This window comes from Brachyistius frenatus, unplaced genomic scaffold (genome assembly GCF_029030835.1).
Source record: "Brachyistius frenatus isolate BFR_SWC_R1_liver_20210118 unplaced genomic scaffold, ASM2903083v1 Contig_169, whole genome shotgun sequence".
Classification (NCBI taxonomy): domain Eukaryota; kingdom Metazoa; phylum Chordata; class Actinopteri; family Embiotocidae; genus Brachyistius; species Brachyistius frenatus.
The window spans coordinates 779,718-790,292 of NW_027210768.1; the positions used below are offsets into that span (position 1 = coordinate 779,718).

The 10,575-nt window shown below is 42.6% G+C and overlaps 1 protein-coding gene across 2 annotated transcripts; it reads left to right on the forward strand.

The window, feature by feature from the left end:
- Positions 1–346: 346 nt before the first annotated feature.
- slc35b2 (solute carrier family 35 member B2) lies at positions 347–5,519 on the forward strand. 2 transcript variants are annotated; one of them, XM_069717125.1, is made up of 4 exons: positions 347–599; positions 2,742–2,929; positions 3,053–3,213; positions 3,939–5,519. In XM_069717125.1, the coding sequence occupies exons 1-4, from the start codon at positions 580–582 to the stop codon at positions 4,869–4,871; spliced, it is 1,302 nt and encodes a 433-aa protein (XP_069573226.1). In that variant the 5' UTR covers positions 347–579; the 3' UTR covers positions 4,872–5,519. The 2 variants fall into 2 exon arrangements, with proteins under 2 accessions (XP_069573226.1, XP_069573227.1); XM_069717126.1 differs by lacking the exons at positions 2,742–2,929; positions 3,053–3,213.
- Positions 5,520–10,575: the final 5,056 nt, after the last annotated feature.

The window sequence follows — 10,575 nt, forward strand, 5'->3', positions numbered from 1 at the left end:
ATTAGCTACACATCACAAAATGTGTATTTTTTTTTTTTAAGTTTCCATTACATATATTTAATAGGTTAATATAATAATTGACTGAACCTAAAACCCTCAGTATCATTCAACATGCACTTAAACTTTTACCTACCTTTATATATAATTATTTTAGATATATTTTGACGGTTTCTAATGCTATATTTTCTTTTGGACTTTTTATGCATCGTGCACAGGACTTTGAATTGCCTTTTTGTATGAAATGCTCTCTATAAATGAAGCTGCTTTGCCTTGCAGTTCTTCCTCCACGCCGACAGGAGTCAGAACCGCTGGGAGGGCGCTGTTTTCTGTCTCCGGCATCCTGTGGTGTTGACTGAAGAGGAGGGGGCCTTTCCTGCTCAAGTGAACACATCGGCTATTGAGGATAAGTCGAAGACATCAGAGCTAAAGGCGGTGGCTAGTCTGACAGAGTACAGTCCCTAATATTTAAAACATCTTTACCTACCGGAGTGGACCGGTGCGGCTTCATGCCGCGTCACAGCGGAGACGTTTGAGTCTGTCGGCGTGTGGGCTGCGCAAGGTGTCGGCCAGAGTGGGAAAATGCCTTGTTTTACATGGAGGTAACGTTTCACACCAAGAGCAGCTAACTGCAGGAATGTCCTGCTAAAGATGAGTTGTAGTTCAGCTGTGTGGTGGGTTAGGTTGGGTTGGGTTAGGTTAGGTTAGGTTAGGTTGGGTTAGGGTTAGGTTGGGTTGGGTTAGGGTTAGGTTAGGTTGGGTTGGGTTAAGTTAGGTTAGGTTGGGTTAGGTTGGGTTGGGTTAGGTTAGGTTGGGTTGGGTTAGGTTAGAGTTGGGTTAGGTTAGGGTTGGGTTGGGTTGGGTTGGGTTGGGTTAGGGTTAGGGTTGGGTTGGGTTGGGTTGGGTTGGGTTAGGTTAGAGTTGGGTTAGGTTAGGTTAGGGTTAGCCGGTCAGCCTCTAATGGAGTCTGTTATGTTATGATAGTTGGGAGGGACAGTTTTAAAGTCCACAAACAAACTGAACTGTTCAGGAAACATTACGTTGCATCCAAATGAGCCAAAACACAGAGCTGCTACAAGTGTTTTTATTTTCTGTTAAATATAAGGAGCTTTTTGACATGTGTCACCACAGCACCCAATGTTAGGGGGAAATATTTTTGACATTTTGGTATTTTTATTGTATTAGACGGTCTTCTAGTGTCATAAATTCAGGTACATTAAAATGGACCTGCAACGATTGGTCGATTATTTGACCAGATGATAAAGAGGTTACAGATCTGTGTCATGGAGTGCTTCCCTTTCATAGGTGTCTGTTTGTTTTGAGAGTGAATGTCTGTGTTCATGTGAAGCACTTTCTTACATTATATATGCATGAAAGGTCCTGTATAAATTAAGTTTGATTGATTGAGTGAAAGAAAATTAATCGTCAACTACTTTGATCATCAATTAATCAATTAATTGTTTTGGATCCTTTTCTGGTTCCAGCTTCTTAAATGTGAATAATGTTCTGCTACATTTAGTCCTCTGATAATAAACTGAACATCTTGTGGTTGAGGATTGTTGGTCGAGATTAAAAAAAAAAAAAAAAAAAAATGTTGAGCTGCAGTTTAAGAACAAACAGCTGATTGAGAAGATAGTCAATTATGAAATCAATCCATTTTTAAAATTACAATTGTCGAAACCTTTGGAGCAAATGTTTGGTACCCTGTTAAAATTTCGTACGTGTACAAAATATTTTATTAAATAAAATGTTTCTGTAACATAACTGATAATCCTCAACAGGTCACGGAGTCTGGAGCCACACCGGTGTTGGTTTTCCACTCTGCACTGATGTGTTTACTTTGATTACATTAAGCTATCTGACCGCTTCCTTCAGCAAGTCGGGAGTAACGGTTACATCGTCGTTATGAAGCGCTGTTGTTTCCATTTCACTGCATATTATCCATACAGGACGCTGTCAGTCTATGAAAGGCGCTCATTTTCTTCTCAGGTAAATTTTGGCAGTGCTCTCCTCTCTGTCTGTGGTGAAGCAGCCTGTGGGTCGGCTGCCCGGCCAGTTCACTGCATTCCTCCATGTAATAAGCTTCTTGTTCAGAGACCAGGTCGTGCTTCAGTGGGCTTTTGGCTGACCAGGGCACAGCAGAGTCCCACACAAAGAGGCCCTGTGTTCGTCGGGCTCACAGGCCCCCTGGGAGGAGGCCCTGCCTCGCTCCGAACGGGCCGCATGTCGGTGCCACGACAGCAAGGAGCACACCTTTTCATCGCGAGCTTTCACCACAGGTGTGCTTTGAGTCATCAGCATTACCCGAGCTGTTTGTGGAAATGGCTGATGGAGCTCATCTAATTTAATCACGGCTGGTTTAACAGGTTATGTTTTTATCTGATTTCGTATCGTATCCTCTCGGCTTCCAGCCAGCCTATGTTGTGCATCACGATAGGTTTGCCTGTTTTGGGTTGTATCACTCGGCTTGCGAAGTCATAAAATGGAGTTTATGGCTCGGGAGGGAGTTTTCAAGGAAAATCCCCCAGGTGATGTCATCAGAATCATGTCGTTTATAGCCTGGAGAATGTTTAATAGAACACATTGTTACGATGAACAGCAATTTCATATTTTTTACACTTGTGTTGATCTATCCCGTGACTGAAGACGCACAAATACCCCGCTTGTCAAATCAGAGAAGTGGTATCTGTTCTGTTCTGTGCTTCACTATGTAGCCTGACGTACCATCGTGTTTCACCCCGTAGGGTTTGGCCTGCACTTGTGTTGCTTCTGTTCCCCTCCACCGTGGCCATAGAGGAGGCTTCACTGCTGGACGGCTGGCACGATGTCTGGCTCTTCCGCTTCCTCGTCAACATGCTGGGCTACTCCACCATCATCATCCCCGGCTACCTCCTCATTAGCTACTTCAAGCGCACCAATTACGTAGAAACAGGTTTGGTCTTTTAAGATCCTGCCATTTTATCGTGAAATGAACGGCAATTAAAGAACTGAAAGTTTGACCCTCAAGTTCATGCATTTAAAAAAAAAAAATGTTTCATGTTTCCCTTTCCTTCAGGTAGTGGGATTTGCTATCCTATCATAAAGACGTGCGTGTTCGGCAGCGAGGCCAAGACGGGCCTGCTGGATGATGTGTCCGTTGCAAGCAGGAATGAGGTTGATCCGGGCTCATCAGTCAGACAGGCTGTCAAATTAATCTTTTGTGCAGCTGGACTTCAGGTGGGAAATCCTTTCAGAACGAATAATACCACCATATTTAGATTTTGCCGTTTGGCTCCATTCCATGTCGGCTGGACGTGCTAACGGGCTTATCAGTATCGTTTACAACAGGGCTCTGTAACCTTTATTCACATAGCTGTGCTCCACTAAACCAGCTGAACAAGTTTCTTTTACGTGAACAATAACAAACTAATATTCAACATGCACATACTCAACCAGTAGCTATTCTATTTCCCAGAGCCCCCAAATGACCAAAAAAAAAAAATTCGAATAATAATGTTAATGTCAGGGTTTTCGCTGAGTTTCTGAAGGGTTAGGTGCTGTGGTTGTGGTCGGGGTGGGGAGTAAAAAATAGAATGTGTGCTATAAACATAACAATGACAAAACATTGGTAAAACAAGGCTTGTAGTGGATGGGTTTGAACTGCAATTTTATCATCCAAAATTCTCTTGCTTTTTTTTTTCTTTTTCTTTTTTTGCGGTCATTCGGTTTATATGCTGTGAAAAAGCACTTGGGTGCTGCTCTTTAGTGTTATAACGGTCGGGAAAACAGTGTATGTTGGCCGCTTTACTAATTCCTGCTGTCAGTATTGGAGATGCCCTACCTAGTGTAATAACCTTCAAGAATGTTAATGTAGTTTATCACTAAACTGGTAACAGTTTCAAGAACAAATTAAAATACTGACCTTTGACCTAAAAAGCTTAAGCTGATTTTCTTATTCTTAGGTATCGTACCTGACATGGGGGGTCCTGCAGGAGAGGGTGATGACTCGTTCCTACGGAACAGGGACTCCGGAGGATGAGGGCGAGAAGTTCAAGGACTCGCAGTTCTTGGTCTTCATGAACCGCATCCTCGCTCTAACCGTGTCGGGCCTCTGGTGCATTTTGTTCAAGCAGCCTCGTCACGGAGCGCCCATGTACAAATACTCCTTCGCCTCGCTCTCCAACATCCTGAGCAGCTGGTGCCAGTACGAAGCCCTCAAATATATCAGCTTCCCCACTCAAGTCCTGGCCAAGGCCTCCAAGGTCATTCCTGTCATGCTCATGGGCAAGATTGTCTCGCGTAAAAGCTACGAATACTGGGAGTACTTCACTGCTGTGCTGATCTCGGTTGGCGTCAGCATGTTTCTGCTCTCCAGTACGGCCAGCAAGCATCCATCCACCGTCACCACCTTCAGCGGCGTCGTCATCCTCGTCGGCTACATCGTCTTCGACAGCTTCACCTCCAACTGGCAGGACAACCTGTTCAAGTACAAGATGTCGTCCGTGCAGATGATGTTCGGGGTCAACCTGTTCTCCTGCCTCTTCACCGTCGGTTCACTGCTCGAGCAGGGCGCCTTCTTCGACTCGGTGGCCTTCATGACGCGCCACTCCGAGTTTGCCTTCCACGCCGTGTTGCTGTCCGTGTGCTCGGCTTGCGGTCAGCTCTTCATCTTCTACACCATCAACCAGTTCGGCGCCGCCGTCTTCACCATCATTATGACCCTCCGGCAGGCCATCGCTATTCTCCTCTCTTGTTTCCTTTACGGTCACGCTGTCACCTTGGTCGGTGGCTTCGGCGTGGCCGTAGTTTTCCTGGCTCTTTTCCTCCGGGTGTACGCACGCAGTCGCATGAAGTCGGGCCGGCGGTCGGCGCAGCCACTCGCACAGAAGGTGTAGCACTCCGAAGTCGCACCAAACTGGGAACTAAGACCACGTTTTTTGTGGTGCTATTTGTCTATTTGTGTGTATCTATTTTTTTTTACTGTTCTTTTCCAGTGGTTTTTATTTTTGTTTAGCAATGGTACAGAAAGGGATTCTGCAGTTTTGACTCTTACACCAAGATGCCCCCAAGGGGTCCATGTGATTTGTCAGGTCACAGAAGTTTTGAGTGCCTGTAAGATTGTCTGATACACAAGTCCCAAACTGCAAACTGCCTCTGAAGCTCTTTAAGTTTAACGGTAGAATATTTTTTTCTTAAACCACCAAATGTGGCTCGTGCAGCCAGTTTAAGGTTATTGTGGGCCCCAAAAAATGTATGCGAGCTGTTTGGCCAGGCATTAATGAATTGTTCCTCATTTAACTTTATCCAAGCTGTTTGAGCTTCTACCTTCCGTATTAACGATTTCTACTTGTTGGGTTATTTTGAAGTTTCAGTATCCAGACATTTATCCTCCTTTGTTGGAGAGCAGAGGCCTCTGTGTGTCTTAACATAGGATTTTATCTCTTAAATCTGTTAACATAGACTGAACACATGTTTAATTTACTTTAAACTTCACATGGTCCAGAGGCTGGCATCAGTATAGTGGGTACTATAGTTTTTGGGTAATAAACACAGAACCAGATGCTGCTGTGGATTGTTTTTGCACCGCAAGATTATACGTATTGTTTAAAATTTTGGGCTAGAAATGTAAATATATCTCTTGAGTCACAGTTTATTTCCAACCAACTTGTCTGTTGTGTAATTTTTCACGCGAGTGTTTGAGAGAACACTGAATGGATGGTGATGTTTCATTGGTGTCTCAAGGATGTGGAGGTACTGTCGGCCCAGGGGGCAGTTTGCAGAATGCATACGAGGGAATGCAAATGTTATCGGTACCTTGGTTTTTATCATTCTACTATTTCCTCTGGTAACTGGATTAATAAAAAAAATATTAAATTTAACTTCACACGATCAAGGGATGAGGTTTCATTTTACTGTTTTAAATGTGCTTCATAGCGCTGTCGGCTTTGCAGGTGATACAACATAATTGATTATGATAACCAACCTCATTTATGGAGCACCCCTCGTACATAAAATACAAGTCAGAGTGCTTTACATTAAGAATAGTGGCAGAAAAGAGAAGAAACGGAAGAACGGTCCAAATACAAGCAAGTAAAATAGGAAAATCTAAATTATTTAAAAAAAAAAAAACAAGTAATCTTTTAATGCAGCTGGAAATTTCAATCTGTCGACTTTAACACTCAGATTTGTTTTTCTTGGGTGTCTTATGATGAGATGGAGAAAATTCGAGGAACTGTTTTCCTCTTTGTTCTTTTGAACCAATAACTAGAGTCTCTGTTTTTTGTTTTTTTCATAGATTCATTTGGAGGAAAGTCTGAAAATTAAGAGATTCAAGTTTGCTAATTCTGCTAAAGGGGTAAAAGCTAAAGAAAGCTGGGCGTCATCTGCAAAATGTTCTCAAACAAATCCGTTCTCTCTTGACCATTTCTAGATTAGCACTGATACCACAGCAGCAGAGTGGGATTGTCACAAGGTTGTATGCATTACATGATGGTTCAGTGGGCAGAAGTACAAACCCATCAACCGCAGGTTTTTCAGTCCAAATCGCATCAAATCAGCCATTTAATTCTCTCTCTGAAATGCCATCTCTCCGTACTCATTCCTCTCCCTCCAGACTTGTCACGCAAACACGGCAAACGTTATTTCCGAAATACGTCCTCTGTGCGCTCTTCTCCACTGAATCATTAACCAGTCCGCTATCATGATTCACAGCATCAAACTGAAGACCCGGTTTGACTGTGAAGTGTGAGAAAACATTTCCCCCTGGTTGATCAGTCTCAAAGCTGCTCGATGGGGGAATTTCCCTGCTCCTCTCATTTCACAAAGTCTATACCCCATCTGGTTTGTAGCAGTGCGTCATGGCGTCAACGTGCCTGGTTTTCTTTTCAATAACACAAAAAAATAAAACGAGTGTAAAGAGGCTCCAGACGTCTAGTCCTCTGGTGTCGGCCCCCAACAGACCAGTCACTCCGAGCTTTCGCTCTGACTGCAGAGAGGATTCATAATCAGTGTTTTCATTCTTTTATCAGCCAGCAATAACCTTTTAGTGTTTTGCATTACTTGGGAGCTTCCCGTAACCATTTATTGTCTTCCCTCTGCCCGCCCAGACCAGTCGGGCTGGACAAAGATTCACAGCTTTGTCACACAAGGTCGTCACATGCTGAGACGGTGAAAAGTGGCATTTTGGGGAGTCTCTGCTTCCTTGTGGAGTTATACGAGAAGATCGATACACTCGCTGGAGGCAAAATATCAAGATATTTTCAGATAACACAGAGCTTTAGAGGGACTGGGAGGATACGTTTAAATTTGTTGCATGAATGGATCGATTCCAATCAAATTGAATCGCAGTTTGTTTTTTAGCCATTTTGACACTACTGGAGCAGCTTTCAGTCCTTCAGCATTGACCACCATATGACGAATGTTGTGTGCCGAAACTCGCCGAGCTGTAAACAACAGAGACGAGGCCCCCCCCCCCCCCCGCCCCCACACACACACACACACACACACACACAATGTGAGCAGAGTGAAGTTAACAAGTTAACAAGAAGTTAAGACGTTTAGACAATATATAATAGTACATAATGTAAATATGAGCACACCAGAAAGGCTCCATAAAATCAAACAATGTACAATCTGTACTGGAAGTTAGAAAGTATGAGTTTTCCTTTAGTGACAACGGTGGACTAAAGTTATGGAAGTCCTGAGTCTCCGGTATAGTTCAGTAACCACCTTGACTCCTGCTTTATGTTTATTAGGAGAAGGTCTAATTTTAAGTTGTGCATTTTCTGTTGCTATGTTTGGTTTGATCGCAGTTTCCAGAATTATCTTGAGACGTTGGAAATTAGCTAAACCTCTGGATTTGAAAGATTTTGTTAATGCAGTGGTAGACTTCACCCCGGGAGCCTGCTTAACAGATTAAAAGGCAACTTGGAAGACATCACTAAGCCTTGGCATCTTTTTTGGAAGGAAATCTGACCAAAATCTCAGACCAAGAACCTTCAATGACTGCGGTGTTTTTTTTTAATTCTTTTTCATTGGAGACTGAATTTCGCGCTTTCATGAGTTACTTTTTTATTTTTTATTTTACTGGTGCTGCAAACCTGCAATGACCCCCCGCCCCCTCCTCCCCTCTCCACCCTCTCTTGGAAAAATTCAGTACAAATTTAAATGACAAAAAAAAAAAAAAAAAGAGATTGGAGTCTTATCAGTCATTTTCTTTAAACTGGCTCTTGGATTCTGAAAAATCAGCATTGTGACCACAAGCCAACCCCTCCAACCTTTAAGCCCCCACCATGCATTGCTTTACTGTACAAGTGGAACATAAACACAGAGTGAGACTGTCTCTTACACCTCGTCATAAAGGTTATCACTTTCGTAGGTTGTTGTATTTAATACCTCATGATAGAAGGCTTTATTTCTCTTGTGGAGGCCTTTTGTGCACATCTTGCTTCCTGCCTACTCAGTGTGGGTGTTAATCCTGTTCCTGTATCATATTTAACAAGTGCAGCCGAATATGAGAAGTAACACCCTGCCTGATGGGTGTAACAAAACTGCTTCTGATCATGAGTAGTAGTTAGGTTTTTGCTGGCATTTTAAATGTCAGGGAAACTACGTGACGCAACTTTACACACAGGCCTGCAGGGTGGTGTGGTTGCAGGCGTATACCTTAATGTCAAGCTACACGTTGTCTCGCGTTATTTTTAGATCGTAATAGTCAGTGATACAAAAAGCACACCTCCCTGTGCTGCCCTGTTAACACATAAAGCCCTACACACTAAATGATCCATTCACTGAGGTCCCTATGCAGAAACATGTAGACATGAGCATAGAAACGCATTTTTTTTCCAAGTTCAACATGAAACTGTTGAGGTCTGTGTGACTCAACGAGAACTAGGGCACGCACTCTGCCAGTCAACACATTTTAAGCCAATTTGTTTGCATTTCTGCACTGACATCATGCAGTGGAGCGAGACACAGGAAAATAGAAAGAAGAGATGACAGGCTACAAAGGTCACATTACGCAATCGCAACTGTAACACTGCGAGCAAATGTTAAGCGCCAGCCCAGCCCACCGAAACACCAGGAACCCCCCCGAATTAATGTACTCAGGCATATGTGGGCTGAACAGATTTACACAGGGGAGGCAAATGTTTCCAAAGGAAGTACTGTTGTTTATAAAAACAAAAAAAAATGGTTAGACCAGATGCACCTTTCAACCTAGGAGGGAAACCTCTGCTGACTCTTGGTAACCTTACCAGGAAATTTCCACAAGCGCTGAATCAGACAGAGCTGTTGCTGCAGTACAGACTAGGATGGTCCTTTAAGGTCACGTTTCCTAATTTGTCTTATTCGCATTAAAAACCATTTTATTTCAACTTCAACCCAATATTCTAAAAAAAGACATCCATCCATCTTCTCTGCAACATTTCACCAACCTAAAACATGAAACTTAATGCCGCTGTTACTACCAACTTTTTCCTTTTTCTAATTTCCAAATGACTTTTAAGTCTAAAAAACAGTTATCACAACAATAATTCACATAATTAGAGGACATGAGCATTTCACTTCAACCAATCAATCAATTAAACTTTATTCAAGTCACTTTTCATACAGGATAGTGCAGTTTAAAGTGCTTCACAAATGATTAACGGCCTGATAACAGGAGACAGACAGACAGACAGACTCTAAAAACAAGCAAGAAAGAAGCAAGAAAATAGAGATGATAAAAATCGAATGAAATAGATATAAGTTAATATAAACATTTGTCAATCAGAACTAAACATCAAGCGTGCGTTGCAGCCAAACACACCCTTCTAACTTTGGGCCTCGCCCCCAACTGATAACCCCACGTGATTGGCCTCGAGACTTTCTAAAGCCTGAATGAGTCGAGAGGAGGTGCAGAAATCTGTGGTTAAAGGTGTTACAGAAAATTGCATACATCAGCTTTAATACCAACAGTTTTAAATGAGATGTTTACAGTCATGTGTGTGTCACTTCAACATTACCTAGTACATTTAGCATATTCTTCTTTGTCAGGACAGATTAAATATATGACTTTTGATATGCATTAACCAACAGAATAATTGTCCCTGAAAGCATCAATTCTACATGTATTTACAGAACGTGATTGGTACTAGCACACACAGCAAAAGCTTTAAGAAGGTGGTCAAATTAAGAAGGCATAAAAGGTGTCATTTATCGGTTTCTGTTTGACACAGATCAATTTCCCCACGATCACTTTGACTGGAGCGAGTGAGCGTTCAGGACGGACAGACACCCACATGTCACCATTTTACTGACAGGAGCAAATGCTGCTGCCACCCCCTCAAATCTGTATGAAAAACACATGACTTCCAGGAAAACTACACACTTTATATATTCCCCCCTCCCCGAGAGTTCAGCTGGTGATGCCTCACACATGACAGAAACCCGTGCCTTCAGTGGGTGTCTGCATAACGGCGATCCGTCCACGTGCTGTTTGTAACGTTACATTCATAGTCAGATTAGCATTATTTACTGTGTATTGGAAATTAAAAAATGTCCTGTTGGAAATTTTGAGAAATAAAATCTATTAAGTACACGTGTTTTAAAGTTGCATGA